General features: G+C 38.7%; 2 protein-coding genes across 2 annotated transcripts in view; one reads left to right on the forward strand and one right to left on the reverse strand.

Moving 5' to 3' along the window:
• Positions 1 to 2567: 2567 nt before the first annotated feature.
• LOC140242808 (phosphatidate cytidylyltransferase, mitochondrial-like) lies at positions 2568 to 14358 on the reverse strand. The gene is made up of 8 exons (XM_072322567.1): positions 14224 to 14358; positions 12398 to 12580; positions 9249 to 9341; positions 8212 to 8362; positions 6456 to 6601; positions 5319 to 5478; positions 4210 to 4272; positions 2568 to 2814 (listed from the first exon to the last, which is right to left on the reverse strand). The coding sequence occupies exons 1-8, from the start codon at positions 14356 to 14358 to the stop codon at positions 2741 to 2743; spliced, it is 1005 nt and encodes a 334-aa protein (XP_072178668.1). The 3' UTR covers positions 2568 to 2740.
• LOC140242819 (uncharacterized) overlaps positions 14357 to 18919 on the forward strand; it is a 34671-nt gene continuing 30108 nt past the window's right edge. Inside the window, exons 1-2 of the mRNA XM_072322574.1 lie at positions 14357 to 14393; positions 14515 to 14520. Coding sequence (XP_072178675.1) covers positions 14357 to 14393; positions 14515 to 14520 — 43 coding nt within the window. The remainder of the gene's footprint in view (positions 14394 to 14514; positions 14521 to 18919) is intronic.

Genomic DNA, 18919 nt, shown 5'->3' on the forward strand with positions numbered 1-18919 from the left:
AAATTTCTCATGGTATTAATGCTGTGGAGCTGCCATCTACTACTATTGACCTATCTTGTTTGGATAATGTAAATGCCGATAACTCTGATAACCACCAAATGGGGTTGCTGTTTGATGTCGGGACATTTATGTGGATTATATCGTGTCTCGTTGTCTTGATCGGATATTGTATGTCGCATTGTGATTTGTTTATGTTTCGCATTCTCGCATTCTGACTCTCACAGTGGGAACACCGCCTATCACCTTGCTCTAACTCTGGGGATGCTTCTAGTGTTGAATTGAGTGAATTGATATATTTACTTGTCTCTTTCCTGAAGTACGTCTTCTTCTTCTATATTAATTAACTGAAACAAATATAAACATGGCCGCCTATAATAACTCCCAGTATGTTAATGGACAGCTGTACTCATGCAACCCTTTCGTAACCCATCAACCCGGCACCCTGCTCATGGCCCGGCACCCTGCTCATGGATGAGAAACTATCAGGAGTTAGAGCATGGACTATTCCTCATGGAGCAGACGAGCCAGATCTGCACCTGATCTCCGATATTCTCCTCTATCGCCAGCACTGCCTGCCACGACGGGAGGGGCCACGACGGGAGGGGCCACGAGGGGCAACCTTAGCTCAAGATTGGGCTCTTCCCACTCCCCGTCCGCCCAGGCGGGGATGGCCTTCCAACCCAACCCGCTCCCTCAACGGAGTGCACAGCCCCCCAGGAAAAGGAAATACATTGTATAGCACTCAGACGGGAGGAGAAGAGGGGGGAGTACAACATTCAAATCTCCCTGCTCCTGCCCCGTCAGAAAGCACGGTCCTCCAGGCCATCACCACCATGGAGAACACGCTGAAAGCGGAGTTGGCGTCCCTCCGCAGCGAAGTCGCCGGCCTCCGGGAGTCCGTTGTCAACCTGGAGGAGAAGATAGAGGCTGGCGGTGATGATGCGAGGGGGTACGCCCTGCACCTCCAGGACGAGCTTAAGACAGGGGTAAATGTTTTGGCAAACATCATTGGAAACTAAAAGGGCAAGATAAGACAGGCAACTACATGTACCTTGCTTGAGGATCTTCTCACAACCCCGGTGTCATTGGCCAGCTCGTCCACTTCCAGATGTATAGCCCCGGATTTGGCGTAATGCGCATAATTTTGATAAAAACTGAATAATTTCTGGAATTATTTAACGGAGTACAATGCAGGATATAATTTTTCTCACAGAAGTCCAGCTGCATGTGTTTTTCTTTTAATGGAATATCATTAATGTTGATAGTCTTCACCCTCCTGACAGGAACAAGATTTTTGTTTTATTTTCGCGGTTATATGCAGACTTTGAAATTAAACAAAGGGATTTTATGGGAATATTCCATCACCAATACCTGTTTGGCAGAGAATTTCTAGTAGAAACAGACCACAAACCGCTTGAATCAATCATCAAAAAGCCTCTAGCCAAAACTCCATCACGTCTCCAACGCATGCTCCTAAAACTGCAAAAGTACCAGATGCCTGTACAATACAAACAGGGAAAAGACCTTGCTGATACTCTCAGCAGAAGATATTTGCCATGCTCGGATAATGACTGCCCTGACATAGAACTTCCAATCTGCATGGCGGCTTGTTTGACGATGTCACAAATGCGCATTGCAGAATTCCAATCTGAGACAACAGAAAGGAGTCTTTCCAGAGATATTATCAAATACTCAGGAAACTAGCTTTTACTTCTGGATGACTGGTGCTGGACAACTTGACATCATGAGTTAGTCTCATAACTAGTCTCTTTACAGCGGCCATTTTGGCAGTTATCTTGAATATCTCAAAACCCTGTAGTGAAGGATGCAAGAGTTGCATCATCCAGATTCGGATTCAGCGCTCTCGAAATAGGGTAAAACCATAAAAAAACATCGGGCAGACGGCAAAACAATGTTCAGCCTCTGGCACCCAGAATAAGAAAGATTGGGGGACAATATCCTGAAGCAGTTAATAGCTTATAGGCATGGTTCCCTTAATATCTTGTTTGAGTTATCTCTGTTTTTGCATTCTTAATACCTTGTTAAAGGTTGTAACCTGTGAAACTCTCAGATGTGGCTCATCTGATATTATTGCAACACAACTCATAGTATACATTTATGTGACTTCTTTGTAGACTACAAAGTCTTTCTGACACTTAAACATCATAATGAGGCTCATTGTATCAATGATTGGCACAATCTATAGATAAATGCTAGAATTGATTTTCTGTTTGCTATCGTTTAACACAAAGCATGCAAGTTGCATTGTCAATTAGATTGAACACTAAAACATTTGCACTTGTACATCACAATTACCTATGCAGAATCCTAGATTACTTGAAAACTCCCAACATAACCTGTCACACACTGTTCTCACAGCCAATGTTCTTTGTTTGAATGGCCATCTACAAGCGCTGTTCAATGGTCACCTCTTTGTACATTTGCGCACTTTTTTTGGCCATGAAGTTGGAAAGGCTACCAATATGAAAGTCACATGAGTGAGTCCATGCACTTTTCTTGACGATGTGTTCATCCATCTTTGGAATGATGTACATTGCATAGGTGATCAAAAGGAGCTATATATGTTGTTACCAAATGGTCCAAGAGGTGTCCCACGTTGAGTACTGCAGGCTACGACATGTGAACTCATAATGACCTCCAACCTGTCAAGTCCTTGATGACACATGTACACCTCAGAGGTAAACGTGGTAACAACCATCAACCTGTCCAATCCTTAATGCTACCTCAGCTTAGCTCCTCCTTGCTGCATTTTCAACAATTTTTGTCCACTGTACCTCAAGGTCTTGGTGACTCCTAAACAAGAGGCCAAAGAAAAATGTACACACCATTAATACTGTCTGAAATGTTAGTGAACAGTGGAAAAATATGTGATTACAAGTGATACCAAAGGATGGGCACCATGATTTCTATTCAGCTAATTCATACAATATCACATCAATGACAGACACATTAATGTACAGAAGTTTTCACAGTGTAGAACTAGAAAAGCACTCCGAGAGCGCAGACCTCCACCAAGTATGCAGCTCATTTCCACCACTGATCTTGTTCTTTCATAGAGATATCAGTGATTTCCACCCATACGTACTTATAGCATTGTGTGCTGAAAGTCGCCCGATTTCCCAATATAGAAGCCTTTGTTAGGTCATAAACCCTCAGCTGCACGGCGCACCTCGCCCTAGCACAAACTATAGCACGCACTTTAGTGCGCGCATGCAAACTTCGCAGCCTGAACTCCCAAGTTCATTGACCCTACCTGCCAAAATATCAAAAATCCTTCATAGATTCCCCAAAAATTCTCAGATCACTACCAAATTTAATAATCTGTTACTTTTATCATTCTAAACCTTTCCTGCAAGTTTCATTCAAATCCGTGAACTACTTTTTGAGTTATTTTGCACACGGACAAACTAACTAACTAACAAACTAACAAACAAACAAACCAACGGTAACAAAAACATAACCTCCTCCCTTGGCGGAGGTAAATATCATGTTTAAATCAAAAATAATTGTCTTTGTAGTCTTTTGATTGCATGTAAATCATTAATCAGTGGACAAGTTTTTCTATTGCAAACAGTTGCACTTACTGATGCATTACATCATTTAAAACTACATGAATTGTACAGATGCAAGATAAGACATTGTCAAAAGAAATTGTATAAATAAAAGTGTCATGGTTTTCACACACACAAAAAAAAAAAATACACAAAAAAAGAAGAAAAATACAAAACTGGAGCAAGAAGTCATTTTCAGGCATGGTCATCTTTATTTCCCCCAAATTGGTCGGTGTCTGACCTGAACTTCATGTGTCACTTACCAGAAAGCTTTGTTTATTCGAGTATCAAAAAGACTCATGGTAACTTAAAACCTAATCCCTACTTCTTCACCTGATCACCACTCTTTCAATAGGCATTGGTCATAAATGTTACTCCACACCATTAAGGCCCGTTTACGCCGAGTACGGTACAGGCAATGGGCGGGGTTTTTTGCTACGGTGCACCCAAAGAAACCATGTGTGGTTCTGTTTATTACAATATTACTTCCCCGCTAAAAATTTTGTTACAAAATTAATCTCCTGTTGCTGATTTTGTTGCTCTTGATTTTGACATAAGAAAACCATTTTGGGTGATTTTGCACCAAATTACTGATTCTATTTCTTTTCTTTTTTTTTTAAAGTACCATTACACTTACCAGCAGTAAAAATGCCCTTTATACTCTGAGACAGACTGGATGTGGCAACAATCCTCTGTACACCTATGAAAGTAAAAGACAAATCCTGCTGTTATTATGTGTGTGTTGTTTATGGGGAAAAAAGAAATAGAAATAAATGGGGCCATATTGAAACATAATTTGCCTGAGGCTAATAACTGCACTGTACTGAGATCATATCATGAAATATTATAAACAGATCAAATGCTGTTATGAGTTAAACTTATATGTTAATTAAATGTCTTCACCAGGGAGCTCATTATAATACTGTAATGAATTTTTCGCAAATTGGAGCCGACGGCCTTTTTTGCAGCATGAAATTTTCACGAACTGCCACTGGCATTCAATGCATATAGTGTAGAAAAGAACTTTGCATGCATTTCAATTTCGCGAATCTTCGCGCTCGCGAAATTTGCGAAATTAAAATGCACGCGAACATTCCTCGTTTTACAGTAAATGCTTCCTCAGGGGAGGTCATAGGAAAAGGGAAGAAGGGAAAGAAAACAAATCGACAGAAAAATGTCTCCATGTGGGAGTTTGTATTACACAACATATATGATTATGAAACATTCTCCATGTGGGAACACTTGAAATACTTATTTTGCATCTCCCAAACATGTATATACATTACCTCCTGTTATAACAAACTAGCATATTGTAACCACCACCACCACCACAATATTTTACAATTATGGTACCCACATTCTAAATAGAAGAACATCCAAAACAGTTAAATAATTGAAAAGGACAATAATGTGACAAACACGCTGAAATGAGGAATTTCAAGTGAGCATTCTACTTTTGTATATATTATGATGTGTGGTCACAATAACAGGAAAGTAGATAATGATGCTGTTCATTTTGGACTATTAATTAGACATACGATTTGAGCATTTCCAAATGCTGGATATTCAGGGAGTTTGAAATGGTTACATTTTTGCACAAGCCATGAAAATATTATTAGATATTCAAAAAACCTCTGTCTAATGCCTAGCACAAAAGAGCAAGAAGTTTCTCTTAACCAACTGATCGATGAGGACGGACTGATTTTGCTATTACATGTACATGCATTTCCACTCCGTGGACATTACCTCTTTGGATGTACTGGGAGCCCTCCTTGTCCCTGGCCACCCTTCTCAGGACGTCAAGGTGGTCCTCGCTACGGGACCCCGCAAGGCGACACACTTGAAACTGGAGGTTCCTTGGCAATGAGCTCATGTGGGAGAAGAGGCAAGCTGGACTGCGGTCTTGCTGTGAGTGAGAGGAAGAGCATGGGGTGCGCGAGCTTTATACAGAGACTGAGCTATCACTTAGACTTCAGCCGTCGCACTTGAAGTGCTTCCAAGACCATCAGATATATCTTATCTTTGTTCTCCTAGAATGGCACCATATGCCCGGTTGAAGCAAGTTTTTTTACCATTGCTAGTCACCTGGAGCAAAACTATCATAGACTATACAGTGTGTTCTGATGTATACAATAGGGCAGAGTACCCTATCTGGTATACACTTTGAGAATCTTTCACACGCATTTTTTGTTTTTCTCTCACGAAAGTGCTCTCTATTTCAAGTCTTATTCAAGGGACAGAATGATGTGCCTCTTCCTAGAAGGAATACTATGACTACACACGACATGGCTTTTCTAGACTCACTGGAACTAGAACCCAAGCCATTTGACTGCCAGGTAGTTGCCACTTTGTCGGCCTTCCCAGCTCCACTTACAAGTCCAGTATCACATACAAAATATGTACAATTACCACAAAAGTTAATAAAGTCTCTTAAATTGAATAACAATCAAATATGAGAACCAAGACAAACAAGCAGACAGAGATATGAGGTTAGTATGTACTGTAAATGGTAAATTTTACAGAAATCAGAAATACAGAAAGAGAGCATGTTTCTTGTTTGGTAAATACTTCAAATATAAACATTACAATCACAGTACAAGATATATTGTAATAGCAGCATTCAATATTTTTTGCTGTTGTTTTGGTTTATGTAAATTATTTCATATCATATGTCTACCGGTACACACAGGTGGCATCATGGTGTACATGTACAATTGTAATCATATGGGATGCTGAAAATACTTCAATTAATAATGGTCTCTACAATGAACCTGTCTGCAACCACCCACTCACTATAACAACCATATTCCCTTCAGCGGTCATTGTGGACAGGTTTGACAGTATTTCACACAATCAGAATCAATTAGAGACGGCCCAACTTACCTCGACTGTTCTACTCTTTTTGTGCCAGTGGATGTGTTCTGTGGTATCCAGCATGCTGTAGTAAAACTTCCTAAACTCACTGAGATTTGGCTTCACGATGTTTGAGACCTTGTTCTTGTTTTCACCTATGATCATCCTGAAATCCCCTAGATAAATATCAGTAAACATATAGAATTAAAATGAGTCAACATTAAAGCACACATATGCTTGGCAGTTTTGGTTAGCAAACACTTCAACCCAATGCCAATGGTGGGTTTGCACAAAATCTGTGGGGCTTCCAGAATCTTGCAGGATATTGGTTATGTGCACTATGCATTTCTCCATTCAGGACAGTACTCCACAATTGCGAATGTAACCACTCGTGAAATCATTGGAAGTCCTGATTCGTGAAAATTTGGACTCGCTAAATACATGGCGTATACAGTAATAGGCCCATGAGCCTTTTTGCATATGACACGGTGTATGAGCTGAAATGGGACTCAGCTGGACAATAGCCTAGAACACCTTAACTACTTAAAAACTTGGAGAAAACCTAAGTTCAAAACATCTGAGGTTTGGTAACTCAGTGACAGAATGATTCTGTATGAGATCTTTTGAGCACTCGTATCCATCTATAACTGTCATTTAAAAGAACAGAACAGATGACAGAAAACTCACACAAACTGTACCTATACTGCATCATACAATATAGGTATTCATCTAATAAAAGTAATGAAAGAAAAAGATTAACGAATAAACAAACAAAAACCACATATGGAATCATTCTGACTCAGAGAGGAAAAGAAAGAAATCACTCTAGTTTTATGGAGAGATCTGCAAAGTATGTTCTGTTTGCCACGTTTCCATTACAGATTTTAAAAAAAATATCTAGGGATGGTATGCAGATCAAAAAAAAAAAAAAAAAAAAAAAATATGGGGGTGGTTAACTATCAATGGAATTGACATGAAACTAATACTGAAAGACATTATATTTGATTGTGCAATGAATCAGAGAAGTATTACATCAAATCAAAGCATATACTGGTGCTCTTTTTCTGGTTTTTTTTTTCTGTTAAAGGAAAGAAAACTGATGACAAATGAAAGGCTGACTCCATCTTCAGGTGCTGAGAGCAATGAAAACTTACACCAGAGCAAGTCAATCAAGGGGAGCAAGACTTTATTGCATAGACAGTGTGGCTCCTACATACCGTATGTCCCCCCCCCCAAAAAAAAAAAAAAAAAGAAAAAAAAAATTAAAAGGGGACCCTCCACAATGATAACTTTAAAAATAGTGAATCAATCCAAATACAATTTCAGGGTATGAAACTATAACACATTTGCCACATCTTATAGAAAACCCCATTCGATTTGCTTCAGTGGTCACAGAGAAATGAGGAGTTTTGTACAGCATATCAGGATTCCCTTCCCTCCAAGTTCTGTCCACTGAGTTCACACATTAATATGCAGTTCCAAGAGCATCCAAGTGCTAAACTTGGAAGAATCAGACCCATGACATGCTTTACAACAATCCATATTTCTCTGTGACCACTTAACCAAATTGAATGGGGTTTTCTGCGAAATATAGGTAAGATGTTATATATTTTTAGACCCTGAAATAGCATTCAGACAGTTTAATCATATTGGAAGTTATCAATGCAAAAATCCGACTGCAATTTTTTTTTGGGACACACTGTATAGAATTAATCTGCTGTTTCATCAACAAAAGCAACAAAGAATACGCCTCTATGCAAGAGCACATTTTAGCATCAGACCTCACCTGAGTAGGAGAGTCCTGTAATCGTTGTGAAGAGTTCCTCCTCCGAGAATCTCTCAGGCAGCAGCAGGAGACTGGTGTACAGCGCACTCTGCTGGTTTCGGCGCATGGCATTGTAGAGGGTGCTGTTCTGCACTCTCTTGATCACATGGATCTATGTAGCAAAATAATCAAAACCACCATCTGATCACTGTAAAACAAGAAAATGTTTGGAGGCATGAAACTTGCACAAATTTTGCTAGCAGCCAAGATTTGTGAGAGTAAAATGCATGGGAAAGTTTTTTCTTCTAAGCAATGCATTGAATGCCAGTGGCAGTTTGCGAGAGTTTAATTCCCGCGAAAAAGGCCATCTGCCAAAGTTTCATGCCACAAATGTTTCTGGTTTTACAGTAAAATATTTTTCACACAGTTCACAAGACATGACGATTAGCTCCACTTTTGCTCTACTACCATGCAACACATTCTTGAAAGGGATGGTATAGTATTGGTGGAGATGAGAATTGGGCTTTTAACTTTTTGCAAGATACCTTTTACCAGGAAAACACTTATGAAATAGTACAGAGCATACCATTCCAAGAGGAATTCAAAGTTTATTTAATGAAAATCGGTTTTCGAATGGCTGAAACACCCAAGAACACAGTAAAACAAAGCGATTGTAATAAAAGGTGGGTCCCACCTTTTATTAGAATCGATCTGCTTTGGATATCTCAGCCATTTCAAAACTAAATTTCATCAAATAAACTTTGAATTCCTCATGGAATTACATGCTCTTTCATATTTCATAAAAGGTTTCTCATTATCTCATCAAAAAAATGTTAGAAACCTGAAGTTAGGTCACAACCAAAACCATACAATCCCTTTAAAGATAACATACCATACAACTAAATACATTGCACCATCTTGTGCTATGTTGACTTAATATATGTACTTCACTTAGAATTTTGTATCATTTCACAAGAAGGGCTGCAAAATTTACCAACATGCAAGTGAAAAAAAAAGTAGGCCCTACCAGACTAGTAGAAAATGTATATGAAACTTACTGGTTTATGTAATCTGCCACTGAGGTACAAATTGTTCCAGTGAATGAGTTCTTGGACTAATGTGCTAGTCTTTACCACTCCATACTTGATGAGCTAGAAATATTGGAAAGGGGGAAAGAAAAGAAGACTAACATGAGCCAATAAATCACAATTTTTGTTTCCATATTGCCTGAAGTATGAGGCTTAGACATTTTATACACAGTCAGCAATAATGCAATTCACGTGGAGGTATGACTCTTCAAGTTTTATGTACATTTTTCAAACCTTGCAAGAAGCACCATTTGAGCCTAGGCATAGCACAACTGTACTACACTGCATATTCCTCGTTTCTACCGGGTACTAATTACAGCCTGATAAGGTTTTACTATTTTTCTGTTTTTACACTTTTTGCTGTTTGTTCATGCTGCAAGCATCACATAGAGAGCAAATCTATAGGCGTTCTCATAACAAAGCCCAGTGCAATTGGCATCACAGAGTCAGTTGTTAGTAAAATACTGTGATTTTTTTTTTTCAGTTTATTTCCACAATTCACATGTACCTTCATACAGCACATACATGCACAACAATAAAATGGCACAATACACAAGAAAATCTACCATTGAAACGCAAATTTCAAGAGCTTGCCATTTGTTCTTGTGCATTCTAGATGTTCCTTTTGAAAGCAATAATGCATTCCTTTTTTTTAATGCTTCACTGAAGATTAGAATGAGTTTAAAGTACATGTAGGAATGTTATCCTTGATTTAACATGAAAAAGTGAAGCATTTAACACAGGACTTGAATAATTTTATTTATGAAATATCCTTGGTCAATGTCTAATGTTCCAAAACAAATTTCTTCAACAAGAGAAGATATTACTGTGATTTCAAGCATTCATTGCCAGTAGGAGAGAGATTGGCAGCATAACTTAACTTGCTTCACACTGGACACTAGAATGTTTGCTTTTGCTTTGTTTTGTTTTGTTTTGTTTTTGCATTAATTCTTCCCAAATTAAACATGAATGTGTCCTACATGTACTTGTAGACTGCGACTAGCCTGTTAAGCTAAAGATCATGCAAGGTTAGTAAGAACTTAGATGGGAAAAAACTGATGCAAAGCACAGATGTAAGACACAGAAACAAAGTTATACAGAACTAGATATATCGCTACGGCGACTGATATACCTCCGCCATAATGCATGGTTCTCCTAATAGGTCTATAATACAATGTCTTGACAATGTGTGATGACAGTTTCACACAATTGGCAAAATATTAAAATGACAGGTTTGCCACAAATGTGCTGAATGTTCACTTTCCTAGAACTAGGTTCAATTGGATGAATGATTAAAATGTCAGAGTGCAGGTATTTGGGGAACTGATGATTTTTACTTGACTTTTGACCCTTTTATAAGTTTATGCATTGAGTAATTTTCAAGGTATTGAGAAAAAGTATAATTTCAGTATCAAATGGGAAAATAGCATTATCTAAACCGGGCCTTTGACCTTTGACCTCACAGTTCCAAAGAGAATCACTGTTAGGTTGAACATGCATAAATATGTAAGTTTCACAATGATACCTTGAGTTACTTTTGAGATATGGAGGAAAAAGTGCAATTCAGCACTTTCACTTGACCTTTTTGACCTTTTGGCAAGAAACTTCTCACAGAAGATATATTGGGTAATACATGCATACATCAAGTTAAAAAAAAAAAACCTTCAGGCATTGCATAAATATAAGGAAAGTATTTTGAGTAGTTGACCTTGACCTTTGACCCCCTGACCTTTGAACCATGACCCCCAACTTCCCTAGATAATCACTGCCCATTGGAACAAGCATATATGTGACCCTGCACCTCAAAACAAACAAAAAGTCGCCAGACATGAATTTTTAGTTACGACCATATTCTGAAAGAGCAGACTTTAAGCTTTAAAATGATGTATAACTCAAATCAAATGGACTCTCCTAACCTATCTAAATATTGGAAAGAAAGCACAAACTCAGGAAAAGTGTGAACTGAGAAAAGAGGCTCTGAAGTACAGTGTCTATTCAAGCGCTTAATCTTTACAAACCGTGCTGGCTGTGCGATGAATGGGACAAAAAACAGGAAGTAAACCACCAGAGTAAAAACAATGAAGGGATTATTAGATTAAACTGAAATTAAGCATGCCTCATTAACACATTCTGTCCATAATTAATGCCAACTTTCAAAGCAGTAGCACTATCCTTTCAAAAGTTATTAGAGTTGAAAGTGAAGAGTGCGGACAAAGTTTTTCAGAAATGAAAAAGGGATTCTAAAGACACACCTAATCACACTATTCTACCAAAAATGTTCGAGATAAACTGCTAAAAAACACACTTTCCTGCCCGTTTTATGATACCAAATTTTAGCATAAAGTAAAAGAAGACCCGCTCTTTCAGAAAATATGAAAAAGTCAAGTTCGGCTAGGTTGACCCATTTCACTTATTTTCAGTCCTCACGCAAAATCAGTGTGTGCGACTTTATGTTCGTTTTGAGGTGCACTGTCACATATACTAAGTTCCATGAAGATACCTTGAACCATTTGCGAGATACATTGTATGGAGAAAAACATGAATTTTCAACCTTTTTTTTTTTCACAAAATAACCTGTGACCTTTGAAGTTTGACCCTGTGACCCTAAAATCCAAACAAAGTATTATCCCCCCAGGATATACCCCCATACCAGTTTGATGTAAAACCACCACACGGTTCTTGAGATATCGACAAAAACAAAACGGGACGGACGGACAGACGTACGGACGACCCGAAAACATAATGCCTCCGGCCACTTCGTTGGCGGAGGCATAAAAATGTCATTGGTTGGGGAGGATAATATAACAGGAGGTTATGACTTCAACTGATCTTTAGCAATTTTGTGGGTAAACTTTCATCCACTCCAGTGGGCTTTCTCAAGTCAATTAATCATAACCATGTAACAGTTTTTCACTTTTTTTTTTGTTTCTTTTTACATGCATATTATATCAACAATCCCACAACAGACGTTATCCCAAGAGGATTTGAATTTATCAATTCATCAAAGTATCCTAGCATTTCAGAGCATGTCTTCCACTCTTTTCACACATTTGTGAAATTAAAGAGAAACTAAACAATTTTTAATATTAAAAATTTATGGTTGTGATATGGTCCCTCACTCTCTGTTCACATTTCACCAACGTGTTGAAGTAGACCCCAGCTCCTAAGCGGTCCTGGATATTAGCCACCGTCCGGGGTCCTAAGATTCCGAGGGCAGAATAGTGGTGACGATTGGACTGGAGGTTTTTCCTGTGCCATTCCTTGGGATCATCCACCACAAAGATGAAATCCAGCATGTTATTCTAGGCAGGATAAACAAACAAAACACACCATTAACACAAAATCATACAATTATGTATAAATAGATAAAGATTGATTCTCTAACACAAGATGATTATGATTCAAGATAATTCACAGCTTTATATACTTTACCATTATAAGGCATTCAACTCTCACATATACAAAGATATGAATTTACGTTGTATCTACATTCAAAGCTAAACATGCTTTCCTAGATGCAGCATTGCATTATTTCATGGCTGCTTCAGCCCAGTTCAGCTTATTGGATGAGCTGCTACGAAAATGCTAGTGCCACAGTCATGGAATTACTTCTTCAAATCAGTTCAAGGTTCTCTAAAGTTTCTCTACAACATTCTTTCTTCTCATAATCATATATATTTGACCATCATGATATTCCAGGCATCAATGGCACCTCCTTATGTGTTGGGATCGCCAGTGTGGTTGCTCATGAGTGAGCCGCAACAAGGGCATTGCATCAAGCATCAAGCAAGCATCAATGAACTTTGTATACTGAACTGTAGCCCGACCAGACGCTGTGCGAAGCACAGCTTCAGACAGATGGAGCCTCGCCATCAAAGTGGGGAACCACAACACAACTACAAAACTTATATCAATTTATACATTACTTATAAACATTTGTACGTTACATAAAGTGCATGCTTATATTACAGAAGGTACATAAGTCCATAGAGAGCCCTTATGATAAGTCCACTGAACAAAAAAATGGCACTTTCTAGCGCAATCCCCGACCGTCGGGGTTCATCGTTGCAGAATTCAAAATGGCGCGTTGACCACTCAGCAGATTATGCGTGCACGTGCATGGCTGGAAGTGCAGCGATCTATATGCGTGCGCTCTTTGGTAGCAGCACGGTCGACAGCGTGACCCTTAAAAGTGCATTCAGATCGCGTGAACTGCCAATCATCAGATGTACCGTTCGCACATGCTGCATAAATCTTCATTTTCGGTAAGTTGTGAAATGTGTATGTCAATATCGATAACATAGATATGTAGTGTCATTAATGAAGATTACATTTAATGAGTTTGAGGTGACAAAAGATGATGTCAAGTATCAAAACTCAAAAGCGATCGTAAAGCCATCGCTGAGCTCTCTTTGTGTTGTGGGCCGTGCCGGTACAGCCCTGTCGCTATTTATACAGCGACTGGGCGGTGTATACAATGTAGTTAACTAAACTGTAAACTGTGTTCACACATATTGATAACAAAAACAAAAACACCAAGCACTTGACAAGCACAAGGTACAATAATACGCCAGAGGCGGACTGTACTACCAGACTAGAAGAAGAAGAAGATTGACAGAAAGGATCTGTATTCCTGCAAAGGTAATTGAACAATCATTTTGTTAGTCACACAATTTATTAACACTACAATCATTGAGAAGATAAATTTACGAACTTCATTTGTATCAGTATCACCTAAAATGTTCCTAGATTTTACAGGCTTACAAAGTCTTGAATTAAATTTACCAGTAAAATTTAACTGTTTTGTCACTATAAACAGATCTCAAAAACAATTACAATCTAAATACAACTTGGTGTCCGGTCTATGTAAATATGGTCAACGATACAGACGATATTGTGGCGATCTGTACTCAGGTGACGCTTCCATCATCCTCATAATTCTTACCTCGCTAGCATTTCCGAGTTGCTTGAAAGCCCCTGATCCGTAAGCGAAAGCTAGCGAAATTTCACCGGGAAAGTTCCCCAGGATGCGGTTGTACAGAAACCGATTGATGCGAGCGGCCGCAGCAGCAGAAGACATGGTATCAAAATTCGTTTCTTCCCTGAGCTGGACAGGTAAGCCGCAGTAATTCCCGTCACCTCCACACTTTTTAAGCCAACCTGCACATTAACAAGAAGAACTGGTAGTCATATAATTCTCAAATTCCCTTTTTATTGGTATTTTTGTTCCCGACAGTCTCAGGTAAGCTAGCCATCTTGCGCGATCTCATGTCCAGGGTATTTAGGAGCGCTTGCGAGCGCGCGATCCTCCTTGCCTGCAAATGTGCAAGCTGGTTTCATCACACGCTCGCGCTATGCGTCACTAGTATTCTAGCCGCCCGCGGCCGCCCCGCGCTCACCACAACGTGTGTACACGTGTAGTAAACACTGGCATAAGATTTCGTCTGCTACGTGATCTAGGTCCATGCTGCCGCCTGCTGCCCACGCATTGCCATTTGCGTTAGTGCCAACTACATGGACTGTATTACAATGTAAATAGCACAGTCTGCAAGAATCTTCAGCCTATTGAAGGAGGCAGACTTAATCATCATCATCATCAGAAGAAGAAGACTGTGGAACCCCAATAAAAGAAGTGCAAAACCTTCAAAAGGACCTAGGCTGAGGTAAGTAGAATACGAGAAAAAATACCCCAACCTAACTATACACAGCCCAGTCGCTGTACATGGTACGTCGCGACTATAGCGTAACAGTGTCTGGTCGGGCTAACCCCAACCCAACCCTTAACTAAAAGGACAAGTCCACCTTCATATAATTTACATGATGTGGATTGAATGAATGCAACAATATTAGTGTCTAGAACACATCAGTGAAAGTTTGGTGAAAATCGGACCATCAGATCCGTTCAAAAGTTATGAATTTTTAAGCATCTGCACAGTCACTGCTGGATGAGAAGACTACTATATTTAAACTACAGTGTATGATGTCAGTTATCCCATATGCGTACAACGAAATAAAGAAAATAAAAAGAGAATTTCACAAATCTTCACTTTTTGAATAAAGCGCACAATTCTTCGACTTGTTACTGACATATGTTAAGGGTAATATTATTCCCCCTGCCTTTTGAAAGAGAGATCAGTCAAGTGTTCTTTAGTTATGCGAGAAAAGTGAAAATATGTTGAATTTTCTTTATATCGTTGTACACATAAAACATGTGACATCACAAGCTATAATAGTCTTCTCATCCAACCTTGAGCACATTGAGTGAGCAAAAACTTTAAAGGCACAATTCATAACTTTTGAATGGATTGTCCAATTTTCCTCAAACTCTCACTGATGTGTTCTACTATGGTACTATATTGCTGCATACATTCACTCAACCCACATGTCTATGAAGGTGAACTTGTCCTTTAACTATACTGTAAAAGTGGAAATTTTCGCGATGTTGAAATTTTCGCGCATTTCACGCAACCAGACACTAGCGCGAAAATAAAAGCACGCGAATATTTTTGCTTGCTATATGTTCCTGTGCGTGATGTCTTGATTCCTCGGAATTAAAACACACGAAACTCTTCTGACCCGGCCATGCAAGCGCGAAAAATTAGTCGCGCGAAAATATCCACTTTTACGGTACCCTAGTAGGCTTAACTGCGACCAGCAGCCCCATACGCATAGCGTCCCGTATGGGGCTGCTGGTCACAGTTACCCTAGGCTAGGACTCGAGATAAATCGTGGCTTAGCCAATGCAACTAAATGTTTTTATATGTTATAACTGTTTATATATTATATGTTACAGTAGGCCCCACTCACAAGCTGTGCTTCTTGGGGACTATGTTTGGTTTGGTTTTCAATAAATTGAATTGAATTTAAATCAATTGATCCTTTCATAAAATTCTTGTCTGCTAGATTGCCTAGCCCTAATGACAGAGTGTCACGCTACAGTGAGCTGGGAAAAGGGGCAGGCTAGATGCGGGAGGGGGGGGGGGGTTTCATTCATGTGCTGTTATTGTAACGTGTAGTAGCTATGCACTAGAACATGGAACTTGTGATAAAGACAAGGAACTCTATAGAGGGAAGATCCAACTCAAAGATGATAACATTATATGATACAGGCTGTTGACTCACTCTAAGTATACTGGTACACTGGTTACAGCGCCCCTCAACGGGGTGTGATGCAGGATAAACGCATCATAGAGAAAGATGTGTTACAGCACCAACCCCAAAGAGGTGTCATGTACTGGAAATAACAAACTGAATGTCTGATGTTTACTCAACAATACATCATAGAATATAACCATGTACAAGAAAAGAATGATTTCAATGAGAAATTCTCAGCTAAACCAGCTATCAAATCTCAATGTATCACTGCATAGGTTCACATGAAAACAGTGTATCATATATTATGTAAAAGACTATGAAACCAATCATTCACCCAACAGAAGTGAAGATAATACAAAGCAAAAAGAATATGACATCAAGTAGACTTCAATATCAGTAAACTGTAAACTAGGCATTAACAATAATTTACCAACATGTTATATTCAATATTCCATGATGGTTGTATCTCAGTAGTCTGACACATAAACTTGTCTTTCCATACTGACACTAAATTTCCCATCCATCATAGCTAAATGCAAGTAAAAGGACAAGTTCACCTTCATTAACATAAGGATTGAGAGAATGTAGCAATATTAGTAGAACACATCAGTAAAAGTTTGAGGAAAATCAGACAATCCGTTCAAAACTTATGAATTTTTGAAGTTTTTGTGCAGTCACCGCTGGATGAGAAGACTACTGCAGTGTGTGAATAACTTAGATGTCACATGCGTACAACAATATAAGGAAAATATAAAGAGAATTTCACAAAATTTCATCTTTTGAAAAAAGTACACATTCCCTTGACTCGTTACTGACATATGTTATGGGTAATATTATTCCCCCTGCCTTTGGAAAGAGGCAAGTCAAGTGCTCTTTTATTATGTGAAAAAAGTGAAAATATGTTGAATTTTCTTTATATTTTCTTTATACTGTTGTACACATATGACTCACAAGCTGTAGTAGTCTCCTCATCCAGCAGTTCCAACACAAAAATTTTAAAAATTCATAAATTTTGCATCGATTGTCCAATTTTCCTCAAACTTTCACTGATGTGTTTCTACTAATATTGTTGCATTCTCTCAATCCTTATGTTTATGAAGGTGAACTTGTCCTTTAATGAAGGTGAACTTGTCCTTTAACAAAGATCCTGAAACACATGATTATGATTATGAAGCAATATGTGCTATACTCATGATTCTCATAATGGATCTGAATATATCATTCACAACTGAGGAAAAACAACTTATAAACAAAACAGTGTATCAACTTAAAGGTAGGGAATCCCATTTGCATGCCTCAAATGAAGAGTTGTATAAACACAGTGGTATGTTGAAGAGAGTATCATTTTAGAAACTCCCATAAAGTATTGAAAGTGGAAGGTAACATTTAGTACATTTTTATTGACCGTTAGATTCTGAATTGAATTTTTTTCCGGGGCTCACCGTAAATTCCAGTACATTACTAGGCTACCTTTGCAGACCCATGCACTGCATGTGTGTCCATCATGTATATTTTGTGAAGAAAGTTCATCAAAACTTACAAACATTTCTATATACATTCTTGCCACACACTCTATATGTTATTACATCAGCTCTTATACTTTTAGATTTGTGTTTATAGATAAAAAAAAAAATACAGAAGACTGCAACAAACAACACACAGAATTTTTTTTTTCAATAGAACATTTATTTCCAGATCAATTCGTGTAACAGCAGTAATTCGTGTAACTCAGAACTACTGAGTAGTTGAGTTTTGTGCATTATTCAAATTGTAGATAACTGTTGACTTCCAAATTTCTCAGCAGTGGCCTAAACAAGTCCCCTGAGGTTCATATTTAATGTTTTGCTGCATTTTGGGAGGTCTGTAAAAGGTATCCCCTACCTTTAAAGGAGGAAAAAAGGTTGTAAACTCACCAACTATTATGAGACCCGTTTAATGCACAGTATTTCGAAACAGGATGCTGAGGCACTCTCTTTTCTCGATTAGCGTGCTGTCAATGTTCTGCTAGCCTTGTGGTCTCAATGAGCCACTAGCAGTTTCACATAATATACAGTGTATTTGGGTGAAAATGTGCACTTCTGCTCCTGCCCAGTGCAGGGGTCGGAAAGGTTAATCCCTGGCCAAAACATTTTCGCCTGGCTGGTCAGTGGGAGGTCATGTAACCCTGCGAGCACATTGCTCTGCACTGTGTGATGAGGTTGCACTCTGTGTGCAAACCAGGGGCCCCATTTCATAAAACTTGTCATCAGTGACAAGTTGTCATAGATGTGACAGTAAAGTGTCATAGATGTGACATTAAAGGACAAGTTCACCTTCATAGACATGTGGATTGAGTGAATGCAGCAATATTGATAGAACACAGCAGCAAGAGTTTGAGGAAAATTGGACAATCCGTTTAAAAGTCATGATTTTTTGAAGTTTCTGCTTATAGTCACTGCTGGATGCTAAGACTACTACAGCTTGTGATGTCACATGAGTACAGCGATATAAAGAAAGTATAAGGAAAATTAAAGATATTTTCACTTTTCTCGCATACTAAAAGAACA

This window comes from Diadema setosum, chromosome 2 (assembly GCF_964275005.1).
Source record: "Diadema setosum chromosome 2, eeDiaSeto1, whole genome shotgun sequence".
Taxonomy (NCBI): domain Eukaryota; kingdom Metazoa; phylum Echinodermata; class Echinoidea; order Diadematoida; family Diadematidae; genus Diadema; species Diadema setosum.